The 20056-nt window shown below is 37.7% G+C and overlaps 1 protein-coding gene across 1 annotated transcript in view; it reads right to left on the minus strand.

Moving 5' to 3' along the window:
- Positions 1-4281: 4281 nt before the first annotated feature.
- Positions 4282-20056, minus strand: part of KCNJ3 (potassium inwardly rectifying channel subfamily J member 3) — a 154008-nt gene continuing 138233 nt past the window's right edge. The window contains exon 3 of the mRNA XM_058192627.1: positions 4282-4874. Within this exon, the coding sequence (XP_058048610.1) occupies positions 4282-4874 (593 nt within the window). The remainder of the gene's footprint in view (positions 4875-20056) is intronic.

The raw sequence follows: 20056 nt of genomic DNA on the forward strand, positions 1-20056 counted from the left end.
TATAAAATGGGCTGACACAGGGTGCCCACTGAGTTCAGTTTCTATAATTTCTGCATACAGAAATTTGAATAATATGGACTAGATACTGCACCTTTAAAACCGTAAGTGGATGACTTTTTTTGTGATCTGGAGTTATAATGAGAAAGAACTCAAGAAATTTCTAGAACATCTGAATTGGGTCCACTAAAATATTCAATTTATGATGAAAGAGAAGAATGGCCAACTTGTATTTTTTGAAGTTCTAATCATTAAAAAACCCCAAACAATTTGAACATACAGTATACTAAAAACCAACATGTATTTGGTTTTAATTCTGTTTAATTCACTATTAATTCTAACCATCATCTCCTCCAGTAAAGTATAATTAAAATTCTCACTGATCATACTTGACTTATTTGAAACCTGAAAAGATTACTGGATGAATTAAAATACCCTGACTTTACCAGCTAATGGTTCCTCTAGTGGCGAGATCACACAAGTGATACAATCCAACAATAAAAACAGCTTCACATATACATCAAAGAACAAACTATATACCCAGAGTAGGAAAGGTGGTTCTCCTTTTATTGAGAAAATTACAAACCAAACTGAACATTACTAGAGAAATACAACTTAGAAACTATCTACAAACCAATGTGAAAAATCCAAGAAATTATTCATTCACTTAAGGATGGCAGAAGTCATCTTTCATCATTGGAGGTTTGTTACAAACCTTGCAGTTGTACACAGGTATGTATTGGAACTAAAAAAAAAAATAAACTAAAAGAACATGAGAAATATTACAACTTGAAAATCAGTGGTAGCTGAACACCCACTGCTACATAATGGGCATAGATTCAATTTAAAGACACACAAGTATTAGTAATCATGTCAAATTGTCATGCACAATTACAGAGAGAGAAGCTATTGAGATTTATAAACACTCCAACATTAACAAGAAAGTCTGAATGTTAACAAAACCTGGTGTCCAGTTTTATGTCACCCTAAAAAAAAAAAGCCCTTGATTAACCACACTTTATAGAATCTTCAGCGGTCTTACCTGAAATAATAATAATAATCAGTAGCTGGTTTCAGACAGACCAATAAAAAAACTTAGTCCCTTTGGAACTTGTTAAAATCAGATCAATTGCAAATTCATTTGTATAAAGAACCAATCAGAAACTGGTTTTCCAGTGACATTATCCAATTAGAGATTAATTCTGTTACAAATACAAGAGCTCTTGTCAGTTTCTGCTCAGTTGCCTGTGATCACTTTACCTCAGAAGATACCAGCCATTGTTGCTGGTGAAATGTCAGTATACCAGATAATTAGTCATGGCTTATTAGCTCAGAAGCTTGGCCCCATTGGATTGATACAGCTCGTGAAAGCTTCAATTGTTAATATTTGTGATTCAAATGCTGGAATGGTGCAGGTTTCATTGTTTTCTGCATTTGTGCATTTTTTCCCTTCTGGCTTTGCTTCATGGCAAAAGAAAAAAGGTCTAAGGCCAGATTTCCACCTTCCAGGCATTAACTGATTAAGCTGGTTGCAGAACTGTAATTCAATCCAAGACTCCAAGTTAGAAAGTCTAAAAACAGCACAACTCAAGGGAATTTTGGACTTTTCTTTTTCGGTGAACAGTTCCCTATTTCAAATTATGGCACATTGCAGGGAACTCCAAAAGTTTCTAACAGAAAAGGAAAAAAGACAAATACCCTTCTGAGAGCACACAAGCCCTTGGAATCACCTAAAGTATCTTGGGTCCTTGCTGAAAGTTTTGTGTTACACAATGAGAGTGGTTCTGCTCTGAGGTTGATCGATCGTCATTGCTTTGGATGCTTGGTTTTAGCTTACTTAGAAGAAATTTTCCCCATGGTATTTATTCATCCTTTCCTGTAGCATGTAACACAATTTCCATAATTAAGCCAACTGGATTGTGTGTTAAACATTTTCCTACCCTACAGGCACCTCTGGCAACGATACTCCTTGATCCCTGATGTCTTGTGTGTGTAGCACACTGTAAACAAAATTATTATAGGCTGTATATATACTGTATATATATATATGGGTTACTATGATTACTATAATCAGTAATTCTATTATTAGGACTGTGGCTCTTGATTTTGTGCAGTGAGATTGTACTTATATATTTATGGGGTTTTTTGGTACTCTTATAGACTGTTATAGGAATTTCACAAAAGAATCATAAGGATTCTAAATCTGTGTTGGCTAAAATAGCCAAAAAAAGAGAAAGCTTGCATTTTTACTGCTAAATTATACCTGCAAGTCTCCCCCACCCCATCTCACTGATCCTTACAGTTTAATTCTGATGAAGGTGGTTATAAGGCTTCCCTTCTTCATTAATCCACTGTAGTGGCTTCTGAATGCCTTTGAGTATAAGTTACATTTGGATGGCTCTACATACATCTAATAGCTGGAAATAACCTTGGAAAACAAGGTACAGGATGTAGATGTGCCTCTAGCCAAGAATCTCTAAATCATTTGGCTATTTATATTGTAGAATTATCATTATTTCTTCCTGATTATTTAATATCATTTTGGTTGATTCAGTGGCATGCAGAAGCAAGAACGAGTAGCATAATAATGGAACGACAGTAGAACTGCCTGCTCTGAGTTACAAGTGTATGGCCCTTTTAACTGATTTGTGCCTTTTACCATGATCTGTTTTCCTATTTTGCAAGGGAATTGCAACCTTGGGCTGCAAATGCACCTTTTAATCCTTTTTGTACATCTGTTGGAAACAGTCCATAGACCTAATAGAAGGGCACTAAAGATGCTTGGTCTATTTCTGATCATGCATAGTAGGTACTGTTATAATTTGTCTATATTTGCCTTTGTACAGCTAAGGCAGACTTAGGCAAGACTGCATCGATGATTAGGCTGCTTGTACTGTGGAGAAAAAAAACACCTCTTTTCATTAATGAAGCTACAGCAGACCCTAACTAATGCTACTGTCATAAAATAATCTGCAAGTTAATTTCCAATAATCAGGAACTTTATAATAACTATTGAGACGACTACTCCCGAGGTCTTTGGTTTCTAAGAAGCTATGAATAGCTCTGAACCTATCTGCACTCACAGATTTCCAAAAAAGAGCTTCACAAGGGATTACACATCTTTTACAGTAAGCTTTTGAGGCCCTGGGTTATGTGAACCTAACTTTACTGTAGGATGAATATGGATATAAATAATTAATATGAAGAAAGGAATTTACTTAATGTATGACATATCAGAGAAAGCCATCAGTATAATAAACCAAGAAAATATTCCCATGTTGAACTTTATTTCATACTTATTTTTAATGAAAATGAAACAAGCATGTATCACAACAAATTTCTTGATTTTATGACCTCTGCCTAAAATAGAACTCTGCCTGCCATGTAATTTTGCCTGCTTCTAACCAGAATTGTCTTTTAGGTAAAGAAAAGATAGAGTAAAATAAACTGGGGAAAGTGTTAAAGCAAGAAAAAAAGCTTAAGGCTTAAAAGTTTTGGTGTTCAGAATTCTTAATAGCTATAGCCTTATTTAAACAAAGAAAACATGCACTGTAACTGTCTGAAGAAAACATCACAATTTACACCAGGAAAAAAAAATGGGCATGATTCAGCCAATATACACATTTAACTGTATTGACTGGAAAGTAATTAAATATGTATTTAAAGATTAACCAAAGATCTGATTCAGCTTTTTATTTATGTATAGCCTTCTCCTGCACATTTCCTTACTCTCATGAGACCTGCTGCTGCTACTGAGTGAGTGGGAGATGTTTCAGCAGAAAACTCCCCATCTTTTTTGAAGGAAATGGAGGATGCAATGGGCACATGCTCATGCCTGAAATGTTCATCTTTTGCTGGATTTTGTGCCCTTATAAATTATATTCTGCCCTGTTAGTAGCTCACTTTTGTTTGTACTTATTAATCAAAGCTTAAGAAATATAGGAGAATTAACACTCCATTTACATTTTCCCCAGAATATACAGTATAAATATAATAAGAACCATGCCATAAAACTATATGCAAAATTTGCACACTATTATTGCATGCTTGTGATGATACTACATGCCAAATAGTATTAGCTTATTAGCTTTCAAATTGACCCTAAGCTGAACTTCAGATCTTTTATTGTAGATTTCATCAGTCTTTAAAAGGGAAGAGTATTATCCCAGAGTACATGTAGCTGTAAAGAAACCCAGTCACCAAATATTATTTAAATCTGTTTGCTTTTCTGCCCCCAATTAGATATAATGGCAATTCAAGTAATGCCTAAAAAGTTTGTTCCTGTTATGTAAATCGATCGGAATTCATTTTCCTCAGCTTTGGGGGAAGGTTTCCCTCCATTCTGCCGCCTCCTCCTCCTCCGGATAGCTTTTGAAGTTTTGGTGGCAAGTCTGCCATAGATTGGCTCATAGGGTCTGATAACATTTTTGTGGTCTTAGATATCAGTTTCTCCTCTGAGTTTCCAGGGACAGAACTTATTCGCTGAAGTTTCATAGGAAGATCCCCCATGCTATAGGCTTTTTCTGAAGTAGTAGAACTCATTCTCAACAGTTTTTTAGGAAAGTCTTCCCTTCCAGTCATTTTCTGTAGTTTGGAGGGTATCTTTGTACCAATGTCATCAAGGCCATCTAGACATTCTATAGAATTATTCCTTTCTTTACTGTTACCTACAGCTGGTGCTATTAAAGGGGAGGACATAAGCAGCATTTCTTCCTGTTCTTTCACACTGTAAGGTGGAGTAGGAACTTCAAAGGTTGCATGAAATTGGGAGTAGTCTACTTTGAAAAATCCTTCTTCTAAGGAAATAACAGGGAAAAAACGATGACCCCAGAGAACTTCATCTTCTGTGTATGATGTTCTGGCTTGACAAGTCATTCCTGCAATCAAAGTGCAAACAAAAACTTAAGTGAATGAGTTGGAAATAACATTATCCTACACATAAAACACATTTGGTTTGATTTCCAGCTCTCTGGGCATAATTTCCAATAAACTCAATGGAATGCGAGGGTGCCCATGTACATGAAACATATGACAATTGTTTCTACAGAGAAATTTTGCCAAATTGTTCTGTAACAATTGTAAGCTAGGGACATTCAACTCCATTCCTGGAAGACTGCCCTCTTGTTCTGCTGCATATGTGCAATATTTGGAATTGTTATAAAATTTACTTTAGTTAACAGACAAAACAAAAACCAAGCTGAAAATATATTAAAATAAATTATATGAATACCTAAATAAAAACTATAAATCAGGCAGACGCAAAAGACAGCCTCTTCAAAAGAAAGGAATTTTCTTGCAATTAGAGTTACATAACTGATATTCTATGAAATCATAGATGGATTAGGCATCTGGATGAATGAATAGATAATCAAAAGTATACTTTATTAATCCAATTTAAGTGTAGCTAGTCAATCTATAACTGCTACCATAACCAAGTCTGACCATATCATCTTTGGTTGACACTTATTTTCAGTAAGAATACTACTCTATCCCAAACATACTGAAATTGTATTCTATGTCCATTTCCTGACTAAATAATTTCCATTTTATCTGGATTAAATTTCAAAGCATTATCTCTCATCTGGTCCATTACAATCATCAGATACTCAGAAAATCTCAGATATTTCACAAACTGCAATAGCAATAGCAATAACACTTAGACTTATATACCACTTCACAGTGCTTTATAGCCTTCTCTAAGCAGTTTACAGAGTCAGCATATTGTGGTACTCATTTTATGCATCTTGGAAGGATGGAAGGCTGAGTCAACCTTGAGCCAGTGAGAATTGAACTGCCGAACTGCAGCCAGCAGTCAGCAGAAGTAGCTTGCAGTACTGCATTCTAACCACTGTGCCACCATGGCTCAATGCAACAGGATTTAATACATTATAATTCTTAACTTACTAAAGTACTTAAACTGTCTCTCATGAAATTTACATCTATATAGCCAACCTGCTCCCCCCCACCATCCAATTTAAATCCTACATCAATCTAGCCACCATGCGTTTGATAAAATGAGCTTCAACTCACAAAAGTTTATGACTTTTAATAACATTTGTCAGCTGGAGGTGATGCCATTTTCATTCTGCTTTTTGCCTCCATAGATTAACTTGGCTCTGATCATACAATATCAAATGCTGATCTAGAGTATTAGCAACTTCCCTAGTAATTAGATGAAAAAGAAAGAGCTGCCAAGTTATCTGCATATTGATGTCAAAGCATTCCAAGGCTTTTGATAGTCTCTCCCAGTAGTTCCATGGGCTACTACTCAACAGGGCATAAAACTGGCTTCTAAGGAATAACATCAGTCCCCTAGCATACTCCATTTGAAAATGACTGACCCGTGCTTGAAGCTGAATTAAAATGAATTATTAATAAAATGATTATCTTGAAATTTTAAAAATCGCTTAATACGATCAGGACATACTAGTAACATTATCTCTCAGAATTAGTGACTACTGATACTATTCATATGATGGAGAAAATGCCTACCAAGCATGTTTCTAATGACATTATCCTTTCAATGAATTCCAGTATTATTAGATTTCATGACTGACTGATTTCTATATTAGGAAGTATTTGATGAAAAACATGTTATACTTCCATACATTACTGGAGCTTAAATTACACTCTTTAAAAAGCAAGATTTGCTGTATTCTGCCATAAGGGAGAAAATGTAAAATGCATATCGCCAGCTGAAGGTTGTTGCAAACTTTCAAGATTTCAAAGTTCTTGAGGATGCAAGATAGTTAGAAAGGGATGGGGAAAACAGAAGAAGTACAGCTGATCTTAGAGCCATGTCTGAATTAGATAACATGAGAATTTCTTGAATTTACAAACTGAGCCTTCAGTTTGTCTTATAGCTAATCAGTTATCACATCAAGGAACAAAGTATGTTTTAAGAGCAATCCAAAACATTTCAAGAATATCAATTTTTCATTTCATTTTCATTTCAGAACAAATAGCTGACAGAACAAGAACCAAAATTTCTACTATCTTGATCAATCAATAAGAAATTTGACCCAATTCTGGGTTGTATCGGAACCAGAGTGTCTCTTCGGCTTGTCTTTGTCTTTCAATATAAGCACCACAAAAGTCAACTATATTAAAAAGAATTACACTGCATGTTTGTCACCAGAAGCTTCTAGTGGGATATACAACTGGATATAAGCAACTTATCATGATGCTTTTATTTTAACAATAAAGTCAAAGTCATCTCTGAAGTCAATATTCCCAAAACTGTGACACTTCACTGTTATTGATGACAAAATATAGTTCATTAAGTTTGACGCTTCAATTTATGATACAGTGGTGAAAAAACTAGGCTTATCTTTTTTTACCTCTTACCTTCCAGGCTGCAGTCATACCAATTACATTCGTTCCAGCAAAATATGCATTGCTTAAATATGTAATGTAGAAGAGAGGGGATTATACATTACAAAAGACCAGTCTTCTTACATCTTTATGCAAATTTAAAATAAGCATCCCATTCCTTCCAGGTGAATTTATTAACAAACCCCCGTCTTTCCTTTTTAACTAGCTGTTGTGTTGTTATTCATAGAAATAAATACTTCAGAGACAGGGAAGATATATCCTTCTGCCTCAAGCAGGATCTTCTTGGTGAAAGGAGAGATGCTTACTTAAGTATGTTGCAGAAACAGGGATTTGCCTGTGTTCCTTCCTTTCCGTGTAAAAATGCTTTTGTTCTTTTGAAAATTGCAAGCAGTTCTTTAGGAAAAGGTAAGGCAAGAAGCTAAGGACTGAGTCTAAGGAACAGCGTTCCTGGACTTCTGGGGAAAAAGAGGTTTTCTGTTTATTAATGTTGGAAAAAAGTCCCAGAGTCTTATGTTTTTTCCCCCTTTCTTTTGGAGGTCATTGTAAGATAGATTATATTTTTTTTTTATTGGCCAAGTGTGATTGGACACACAAGGAATTTGTCTTGGTGCATATGTTCTCAGTGTACATAAAAGAAAAGATCATCAAGAATTCTAAGGTACAACACTTAATGATAGTCATAGGGTACAAATAAGCAATCAGGAACCAATCAATATCAATATAAATCGTAAAGATACAAGCAACAAAGTTACAGTCATACAGTCATAAGTGGAAGGAGATGGGTGATGGGAACGATGAGAAGATTAATAGAAGTGCAGATTTAGTAAATAGTTGGACAGTGTTGGGGGAATTATTCGTTTAGCAGAGTAATGACGTTTGGGAAAAAACTGTTCTTGTGTCTAATTGTTCTGTTGTGCAGTGCTCTATAGTGTTGTTTTGAGGGTAGGAGTTGAAACAGTTTATGTCCAGGATGTGAGGGGTCTGTAGATATTTTCATAGCCCTCTTTTTGACTCATGCAGTATACAGGTCCTCAATGGAAGGCAGTTTGGTAGTAATTTTTTTTCTCCAATTCTAATGATCCTCTGAAGTTTGTGTCTGTCTTGTTGGGTTGCAGAACCAAACCAGACAGTTATAGAGGTGCAGATGACAGACTCAATAATTCCTCTGTAGAACTGGATCATTATTGAGTCTGTCAGTGCTATGTGTCATTATATCTACTCTATATTTTTTTCCTCTTCTACTGGGGAAAGGTTTTGTGTGATTAAAAAAAAGTTTAATTTTAAAATAGAACTTTAAATTGATCTTTTCCTGTTTTAAAAAATGACTTTATTAATATTCTGTAAAATTGGCCTATCATCTGAAAAGGGGAGGAGAAAAAAATGAACTGATTTCCCTAGCCATGTGCCTCAATACTGTATGGTCAGAAGATGATCATTTAATTTTTCAGTAAATAACAGAGAGTATGGGTCAGGCACAAGGAAGAAGGAAATAAGTAATGGTAGCAAAATGCAGGAAGCCACAAGATTAAGACTAACCTCAATTCAGATGCGGTGCTACACCAGCCCATTGCTGGTATTTGATATTTATCAGTGGAACAGGCTAAGTGCTGCAAAGTAATGGCAGACATTTTCCTAATATGAGTAAACATCATCTACAGCAGGGTTATATAAATCTACAGTAGGATTGCCTTCAGGTGTAAGGAAAGCTGATGTTGCTTGCAAAGCAAATCCTGCAACTCTTGGGTAGCAATAAGGGATGCACTAGAGAGGGGGAATTGAATTTGCTGGCAGATGTTGATTTATCAGAAAAAGAGAAAGAGAGAGAAGTGAAAAAACGAGAAAAGAACCAGTGTTGAAGAAATTGTGAGACAGGATATTCCAGAGGATACAAAAACCTCATACTTACCGCTTCCCTTTCCCAATGGGAAAAAAGGCACCTGTGAACCTAACATCATTGGGAATTTTGATCAGACCCTATCATCCATCGACTCTCACCATGGAACCCAGAGTGTTTGCTTATTACTGCATTAGGACATTATTGACTAGCAATATATTTTGTGTTGTTATTTTAATAATTAATTTGACTTTTATTACTGTGATTTTCTTCTATTTTTAAATTGTATATTTCTTCTACGGTGCATTGCCAGGTATCAACTTAACAAGCAATTCATATAAATAATAACTAAAACTAGGAAGAGAATGAATGTGATTTTTAGAAAAAAATTAAAATGTGGTGCTCACTGAGCAGTCATACATTTCTTGCATATGTTTCATTACCTAATTAGGGAACATCTTCAACAGAGAGCACCAGGGACCGCACAGTTCAATCTTGGGCTACAAATATTCTATAAAAAATTAAAATGTTATAAATCCAGTGCATTGTACATTCTATTAATTCTCTAAAGTTCACTTCAATAGCATATGATCGCATGAAATAAGTGTATCCATGCTTCTCCAACTGAGGGTTGTGACGTATGTTAATATGTGGGCAACTGTCATAATTACAGTCTTTAATTATTTATGAAATTAATGAAGGTAGGTTATACATAAGCAAACAGAATATTGCATTATGTTGTCACTGTTGCTTTTAATTCTTACTTCCCCCCCCACCCCCTGTGCTGTAAATCTTTGGAATCTGATTAAGCTGGAAGATATAAATGTACTGTGATATAAATAAAATAAAATAAATAAAACAAAATAGCGAATCTCCTGCTTCCATTCTCCATAATACTGAAATCATCATTCTGATCTTCTCTGTTTTAAAATTCCTTCAAAGTTTCACCCTCCATCAATTTCAACTCTTCCGTTTGAACATTGTTTTCTGCCAGTGTTAGAATGGAAATGTGAGCTTTAAAGTTTCTTACTTTTTCCCTGTTTTCCTACTTTTTTTTTATGGCTATTTGCTTTACATAGCAGTGAATCTTCTAAATGTTGATTGCTGGATTGCCAGATATATTGTTCAAACTATCTCACTTGTTTACATTGTCACTGACTACTGCCAAACAAGAAAAAACTGAGCCAGTTTAATATTTTGCTTGTTGTATCATTCTTTGGTAATATTTAAAAAGAATACCATAACTATTCTCCGTATTTCAATGAAAAATGAAACCTGAAACCAATTTTTTTTAATCTCAATTCATATATTTAACTTGAAAACATTTTCCATTTTATCTCTCTTGGCTTTATTTTTATTTGAGTGAAGAGGAGTCACACCAAAGACAAAACATACTTAACTGCCAATGTCCCTAACAATTGGGCATGATTTCCTGATAGTATGAGCTAGTTGAACAGCCTTTTTGGAAAGCAACAACCTGTTTTTGTTAGGGTCTAAATTGACCTTAGTGGTAATGTAGCCAAGGGCTATACTTTTTATGTATATATCAGGGGTCAAATGCTCCCGGTTCGGACTGGCTCGCACGATCCGGTAGCGATGGCGGCTGCTGGTTCGGAGGACCGGTCGCAAAAATCCCTGGCCCCGCCCCCCGTCTCTGCTGAGCCACACCATCAGCAGAGGGTTTTTTTTTTACTTTTAAAAGAAGGTTTTGCTTCAGCCGAAACATGCCTTTAAAAGTTAAAAAAAAAAGCCTTTGAGGATTCCGCCCCTCAGCTGAGATTGGCAGAGCCTTTAAACTTTTTAAAAAAAATTTTTTAATGGTTACTCTGGGGATCTCACCTGAGTTCCTCATCAGCAGAACCTTAAAAAAAACCTCCTTTTAAGAGAGTCTAAGGCACTCACTTGATTACTGATCGACCTCATGGCTTTTTTCCCAGCCCGAAAGCCCCAGTTTCACTTTCAGCACCAGACAGAATTAATCTAAACTTAGCTAATCTATTTCATCACTGAGTAACTAATGCTGGCTGGCTTTGCTGGCTGAAGAACTCTGGGAATTGAAGTCCACAAACCTTAATAATAAAATAAAAGTGCAGCTTTCTGAGATTTGGTGTTTCTGTAGTGTTTCACTCTAACTACATAAACACACAAATTCTCAGAAAGCTGTATGTGGTATTGTGTGTGTGTGTGTGTGTGTGTCAGTTGTGTTGTGTGTGTGTAAAGTGTGAAAGTTGGTTTTTGAGCTTTTTGTGGCTGTGTGAAGTGTGAAGTGCAGCTGCTTTTACATTGTGTGTGAGTCAGTTGTGTTGTGTTGTGTGTGTGTAAAGTGTGAAAGTTGGTTTTTGGTACTCTTATTGTTTTTTATACTTTGTTTATTATTTTTATTATTTATTGTTATTGGCCACACCCACCCAGCCATCTGACCATCAAGCCATGCCCACCAATTAAGCCACGCCCACAGAACCAGTAGGGAAAATTTTTAGATTTCACCCCTAGTGTGTGTGTGTGTATATATATATATATATATATGTAGATCTTTGGTTATTCGGGTTTTCTCCCGTGTAAAATTGGAAGTGTCTTGGCGACGTTTCGACGAAGTCTCATTCGTCATCTTCAGGCTTCAGCTTCGTGCTTCTTATACATATCGTGCTTTTTGTATATATATAAAAGCAAAATACTACTCAAGCATCATCACAAAATCTCCAGAACCATAAAGCCTACAAAGTTGAAATTTGTCACATATGTTCCTCTTGGCTTCTACTTGCTCACTAAGAAAGGATTTTTCAAAATGACCATCAGAACATTAGTATATCCTATATTATTATTAACACACTCTGATGCTAAGGAGTTCTACTCCTCCTCCCCACCTGAAAAGAAATCTGTTCCAAATGCAAAACACAAGCAGAGGAGAGGAGTTTGACTTTCAGTTTTACTTTCACAGCAGCAAGCTTTACAGTTGAGCTAAGCCATGGCCAGCTCCTTTCTGTCTCCTTCTTGCTCACACAGCAAATACTGTTTCACTTTCCAAACAGCCCTCTGCTGCTAAGAAGTTCTATTTCCCCTCCCCACCTGAAAAGAAATCTGTTCCAAATGCAAAACACAAGGAGAGGAGTTTTAGTTTCACAGCAGCAAGCAGGGGATAGGATATGGGAGGCTTCTGTGGGGCAAGACTGAGGGAGAGAAGGGGAGAGGAGAGGCTGATTAATTTTCAAGCTGTAAGTGTTGCTTTATCAACCCCGATCACATAGTTTCGTAGTGGAGCACAGGTATTCAGCTAGTATTTTTATATAACAATCTGCACAAATTCCAGTATCTACTATGAAATTGCATTCAACAGTGAAACATTTTTCCCCATCTCCATCTTTATATTCTTGTTAATTTTTTATAGATTAGAGGACCCTGAAAATCACATATCAAGGGCTATATATATCTGGGAAAGTCATGGCAGGGAATACAAAGGAAAGTTGCAAGAATATTACCTTGCATAATAATGAATATAATCAATAAGGAAAGTCATTACTTAGATGTTTCAAAATGTGTCATAACTGAATATGATATAATTATACAATGTCATGCAGATATCCTCATTGTTCCTGTGTTTATACTTTTACATTTACATTATGAATGATGTCAGTGTAAGAAAGTAATAACAATCAAGAAATGAAGAGGTTTAAGATTAATTTTATTTAGAGCTGTTTATTCAGCATAGAATATTAATCACATGCCAGGATAAACCATAAAAATAAAGGCAAATGTACATTTCAAGTCTTTCTTAGTGCACATTGGCGAATGAAAAGGAATCATGCTGGTAAAGATAATCAAACTTCCAGGTTTCCTTGAAAGAATAATTGGTTCTTAACAAACTTTGCTTAGGGGACCATAAATTTCCCTTTGACATCAATTTGTGAGAAAATCAGCCACTATAAAAGCAAGATACTTTTAAAGAGGTAGGTGATGAATATGCAAAAATTAATTTAACATTATCACACAAAGAGGCTTATTCATTGTTTCTTTTCCTCTCAAGAGATCTACATTATCTACCTAAAACGTGGTAGCTCTATGCTTTTCTAGAAGATTTATATTATTATATATAAATATGACTTTGTAGGATGATGATATTTACTCCAGAATATCACCAAAAAAGGCAGCAATAATTTCAGTCCTGAGTAGGAAGCCTGAGCCACAGGAGGGAGCTGGAAGTGATAGGATACATTAAATAATATGCTCGCCAATTAAAAGTCTTGAGAGGAAAAATTTGCCTGGCTAGAATAAGACAACCATTTAAGCAAAATTCTCATAAACAAATCATTTAATATGGTTCTACTTTGTTACATCTAATTAAAAAATGACATTTATTTCACAATGCTTTAGGCAACAATTAAATGCCATCCTCAGACCTGCAGCATATTGTCATAGCTAGGAAATATACTGGTTTTTATGCTAATATATTTTCTCACTGTGTTGGAACATTAAAGAAGTTGCAATCACAAGCAGACCATTTATAATGGCATTTCTTGGTAATTTTTCCCTTGCAGAATTGTTGCAGCAATATTTGCATTTTGTTTGTTTTTTGCACTGACACGTCATTATGTATGATATATTTTCTTCCTAATCTATTCTCTGTTTTTTGCCCTTAATTAGGAAGTCAACTTTTCTAAATGTCTTTAACACAATTGTCCTGTACTGAATTCCTGTACTGAAATCACATAAATAGAAGGGCTTCATGATTTTTTAAAATTAAATTCTAAGTTTGAAGTTACTATAGCTATCCAAGGAGAAGACTAATATTTCCTCCCATCTATAAATTTTGGGGATTATGTTACACTTGCTGATAAAGTACAAATGGCTTCTGACTGAGTTGATGCAAAAGCATGGATACTTCTGAAGGTAAGTCTGAAGATTAGTTGTTATCAGGCAGGGGCTAACAAACTTAATCTTTTCTAATGCCTAAACAAGACTTTTCTTTCTTTTCCTTCTCTGTCTAGTTGCTTCTTCCATTGCCTCCTCTCTTTCCAGTTTGCTTCCCCCAAATTTATTTTTCTTGAGTATACAGTATACATCAAAGATAATAATAATAATAGTAATAATAGTAATAATAATAATAATAATAATAATAATAATATACATTATGTTAAACTCTAAGTAGTTTATCTAGAAAATTTATATTGCTGCCCATCTTAAATACTTAACTCTGGAATGCAAACAATTGATACAAAGCAATATGTATGTATGTATGTATGTATGTGTCGTGTCCCACTCCTCCGCTGACGGCCGGGTCAGGGAAATCCGAATCAGGCTTGCCTCTGCAGCTCTGCCCAAAGTCCTAGCAAAGTCCTCAGAGCAGGCAGGAGACCAGAAAGTGACTTCAGCAAGATAAGTTCGACTTTGCCTGACTCAGAGACTGCCAGAAAGCAGATCCTTTATATAGGCCATGGGGTGTGGCTCCATGACTCAGCACTCATTAAGGCCTGCCCCTCCCTTCCTTCTGTTGCCTCCGCCTATCCAGTCTTCTGATGCGAGGGTCACTCCAATCAGCAGCTGTTGGAAATAAACCTTCCTCAGGCTCACATGCTGTGGAGGAGGGGGAGGGGTCTAGCTGCTCCGTTTACCTGGGCATGGAGCCAGGGCTGGGGGGTGCTCCCTCCTCTGCAGCTTGTCTGGGCATGGAGCCAGGGCTGGGACCGGGAGGTGCCCCCTCCTCTTCAACTTGTCTGGGCATGGAGCCAGGACTGGGGCCGGGAGGCATACATTCCTCCGTGTTCGGGAGCAGATAAGAAGGCCCCGGCTGCTGTGAGAGCGGGCAAGACACAACAGTATGTATGTATGTATATGTATATGTATATGTATATATTTGTTTTGTAGGTTTTCATGGGTATAGGTATGTAGGTCTTGGCATATTCGGGTCTTTTCCCGTATAAGGTTGAGAGTATCTTGGTGACGTTTCGACGAGGTCTCACTCATCATCTTCAGGCTGGTGCTTTCGGCTTCATGCTTGTGCGAGCAAAGCGTGGTCGGAGCTGCAATCTCTCTATAAATACTGGTGGGGAGGTGGGGAGTGTTGCTGTAAATGGGTTGGTTGGCTATGTGGTTGCATCTTGATTGGTAGATGGAGTGGGTGTTGGCAGATTAGTTGGCTGTTTCATAGCATCCTGTGTGGGTGTGGTCCTGGTTGGTTCCCATTAGTCTTTTGTGTTTTGACGACCTGGTTAATGGGCTTCCTGGAAATGTCCTGAGTTCTGGGAATGTGACCTCCTGAGTCTTGTGCTGTAACATCCTGGGTGGTAGGTTGTGTTGTAAGACCCCTTTTACAAACCTCTAAACACAGACCCCAGCACCTACCTGGAAAAAACCACCAAATCCAATCTCTTCACTCATCAGTGAAGAGATCCAGCAAAGAATCATCCCCAGAGAGAAATCATCCAGATGCCCCAAGCTTTATGGCCTCCCCAAGACACACAAAGAAGGAACACCACTCAGACCCATAGTCAGCTTCATAGGCTCACCTCTAGAAAATTTCGCCAAATTCCTTGCCAAACAACTTCAGCCCTACGCAGAATCCATCACCTCATACATACAAAACTCATTCCATTTCATAGAAACAATAAACAAAACCTACAACCCAGCAACCTACTCGTGAGCTTCAATGTCATATCACTCTTCACCAAAGTGCCTATTAAAGAAGCCTTGACAGCTATCCAAAACAAATACAATCCCCCCAAACACATCCTAGATCTGACCAACCACTGCCTAACCAACACATACTTCATCCACAATGGACAAAGTTACAAACAGATATAAGGAGCACCCATGGGGTCACCCCTCTCACCCATCATCACAAACCTACACATGGAATACTTTGAAACCAACGCTTTAGATAAATCTGAACCCAAACCCAAACTCTGGCTTAGATACATAGATGACACTTTTGTAATTTGGCCACATGGAAAGGAGAAACTGGACAACTTCCTCACACATCTCAACAGCCTACACCCCAAAATACAATTCACTATGGAAATAGAAGTTAACAACCAACTCCCCTTTCTGGACGTCCTAATCTACAAAAAACCCAACGGCTCCCTAGGACACATCATCTACCAGAAAAACACACACACCAACTACTACTTAAACGCACAATCACATCACTACCCTGCACAGATCAACTTTATAGCCAAGACTCTCATCTCCAGAACCAAATGCCTAGCCAACAAAGACCACCTGAAAACTGAATTACACACTCTCACAAACGTATTAATCTCCCAACGGATTCCAAAGAAACACAATTATCAACCTAATCCAAAGGGAGACATCGCCCAAGAACCAAGACACACAACAAGACATCGGCATCGCCCTCCTCCCATACATCAGAGGCACCACAGATAAAATCAGCAAAATTGTCCACAAACACAACATCAAGATAGCCTTCTGCACAGACCAAAAAATAGCCAACATCTTAAGAAACCCCAAAGGCAATATCCAGTTAGAAAACCAAGGAGTCTATGAAATACCATGCAAAATCTGCCCAGCCACATACATTGGACAAACTAATAGGAGAATAAATGCATGCATCGCAGAAGACAAACATGCAGTCAGAAAAGAAGAAAAAACCTCCTCCCTCTTCCAGCACCTTAAAACCACAGGACATGAAATTGATTTTGAAGGAACCAAATTAATCTCCAAAACTGAACACTACAACAAGAGAATAATTATGGAAGCCATCGAAATAGAGAAACACCCCCACATAAACAAACGTGATGACACCTCCCGCCTACCAGACATCTGGAAACTAGCCTTAGTCAACAAATGAGTCCCAGCCACAAAAACTGACACCGGACCCAGGATAACACACGACGCCACCACCAATCATCCTCACCAGATTCAAACCCAAACTCATCCCACAGATGAAACACAACCACCATCCAGAAGCCAGACCATGCTGGCACCACCGGCTGCTGCATCCCCCTCCAATCCCCACACAAAGCAAGCTGACACATGCCAGGAACATATCACAAGACCTCGGACTCAGAGCCAAATCAAAACCCGGGATGCTGTATCACAGCCATCTGCTCAAGATATCACATCACAGAACTCCAGAGGCCACAACACCAAAGCTCAGGATGTAACTACACAACCTACCACCCAGGATGTTACAGTACAAGACTCAGGAGGTCACATTCCCAGAACTCAGGACATTTCCAGGAAGCCCATTACCACTACAGGAGGTCACATTCCCAGAACTCAGGACATTTCTAGGAAGCCCATTAACCAGGTCGTTAAAACACAAAAGACTAATGGGAACACAACTAGGACCACACCCACATAGGATGCTACAAAACAGCCGACTAATCTGCCAACACCCACTCCATCTACCAATCAAGATGCAACCACGCAGCCAACCAACCCGCTTACAGCAACACTCCCCACCTCCCCCCAGTATTTATAGAGAGACAGCAGCTCTGACCATGTTTTACTCGCACAAGCACGAAGCCAAAAGCACTAGCCTGAAGATGATGAGTGAGACTTCGTAGAAACATCGCCAAGATACTCTCAACCTTACATGGGAAAAGAAATATGCCAAGACCTACTACCTACCTACCTATATGTTTTCTGAGGTTTTCGTGGGTGTTTGTATGTAGGTCAATATATATATGTATATTACATAGACATATTCATATATATATGTATATGTATATGTAGTGTGTGTGTGTGTGTGTGTGTGTGTGTGTACACACACGCACTCTCTCTCTCTCTCTCTCTCTCTCTCTCTCTCTCTCTCTATATATATATATATATATATATATATATATATATATATATACTCCATATGTTTTCTGAGGTTTTCGCGGGTGTTTGTATGTAGGTCTTTGGTTATTCGGGTTTTCTCCCGCGTAAAATTGGAAGTGTCTTGGCGACGTTTCGACGAAGTCTCATTCGTCATCTTCAGGCTTCAGCTTCGTGCTTCTGGGAGCAATGTGTGATTGCAGCTGTTTCTTCCTTTTTAACTGCTAGTGGGGGTTTGAACTGATTGGGTGGGAGCTTGCCTGTGCTCTGATTGGATGTGGGTTTTTAACCCCCCACTAAAACCCAAGACAGAGAGCAAGAAAATGGCACAGCCCTCCTCCCATATATAAAAGGCACCACAGACAGAATCAGCAAGATCCTCCACAAACATAACATCAAGACAGCATTCTGCACAAACCAAAAAATATCCACCATCCTAAGAAACCCCAAAGACAAAATTGAGTTAGAAAATCAAGGAGTATATGAAATCCCATGCACCGCCTGCCCCACCACATACATTGGACAAACCAACAGAAGAATAAGTGCACGCATTGAAGAACACAAGAACTCATTCAAAAAAGAGGAACCAACTTCTTCCCTGGTCCAACACTTTAAAGTCACAGGACACGATATTGATTTTAAAAAGACCAGAACTATCGCCAAAACTGAACACTTTAACAACAGAATAATCAGAGAAGCCATCGAGATAGAAAAACGCCCACACAGCATGAACAAACGAGATGATACCTCCCGCCTACCAGCCATTTGGAAACCTGCCCTTATTGACAAACGTGTCCCTAACACGAGGAATGACACCAGACCCACACTCACGAGGTCCACACAGGATGTCACCACCACACATCCACCCAAAAAGCACACCCAAACCCACACTGATCAGGAAGCACGACCAAGGACCAGAAGCCAGACCGCAGCTGCAACATTAGCCATTTCAAACCCCTCCAATCCATACATGCAGCAGACTGACACCCACTACGAAGATGTAGCACGACCACGAACACGAAGCCAAACAGCAGCAGTGCAGCTCACCAGCTCAGATCCCCCTACAACTCAGACTAATTTGAGCACAACCAAGCCCCCACCCAAACAGGACACACCCCCAGCCAATCAGAGCACAAAAAAACCCACATCCAATCAGAGCACAGCCAAGCTCCCACCCAATCAGTTCAAACCCCCACTAGCAGTTAAAAAGGAAGAAACAGCTGCAATCACACATTGCTCCCAGAAGCACGAAGCTGAAGCCTGAAGATGACGAATGAGACTTCGTCGAAACGTCGCCAAGACACTTCCAATTTTACGCGGGAGAAAACCCGAATAACCAAAGACCTACATATATATATACACATACTCATTGCTTTGTATAAATTGTTTGAATTCCAGGGTTAGGTATTCAAAATAGATAGCTACGTGTGTGTGTGTGTTTGTATTCTAATAACATTATTATTTGATTATACTCAATTGTGCTATATTAAAAAAAATCCATAAAACTAATGGCACATTTCTATTTCTTGTTTTCCTTACATTGTAGGATATGGAAAGATAAATATAAGCATTGGTTTATTGTCATCAACTCAACTAACAAATGTCAGTTTTTATTTGTGTGGCTGTGTTGAGTTCACTTGGCAGTCTCTTAAAATATACCTTAACAAGAATTTGCTTTGGAGACATCTTTTGTGCATAACTAGCATACAGCTCCCAGCATAAGGGCAGAATGTTGTCTTACATCAAAGAACTCTTCATACTATTTATTCCTGGTCAATGTTGTGAACAGTGAAGATATCTCAGCTTATCCATGTGAATCTTGCTGAGATTTGTCTTCTGAATTATTTAAATATTTATGAATATTAGGTAATTATAATGATATCTAAGAAGTAAATTATTGGAAATATTTGTGAATATCCAACGTATTGTGCTGATTTTTATGAGTCACAACTATCCGCCCAGTCTTTCAAAGTCAAAACAATTCCGCTTTTAAAAATTCTGTACATTTTAACAAAAATCTTATAATATTGGTTGTTATTAAATATATTTGTTAACACTTAGAGGAGCCAGTGTGGTATATAGGTAGACCTCACTTACCCAACTGCCTTTTTCACT

This window comes from Ahaetulla prasina, chromosome 1 (assembly GCF_028640845.1).
Source record: "Ahaetulla prasina isolate Xishuangbanna chromosome 1, ASM2864084v1, whole genome shotgun sequence".
Lineage (NCBI taxonomy): Eukaryota > Metazoa > Chordata > Lepidosauria > Squamata > Colubridae > Ahaetulla > Ahaetulla prasina.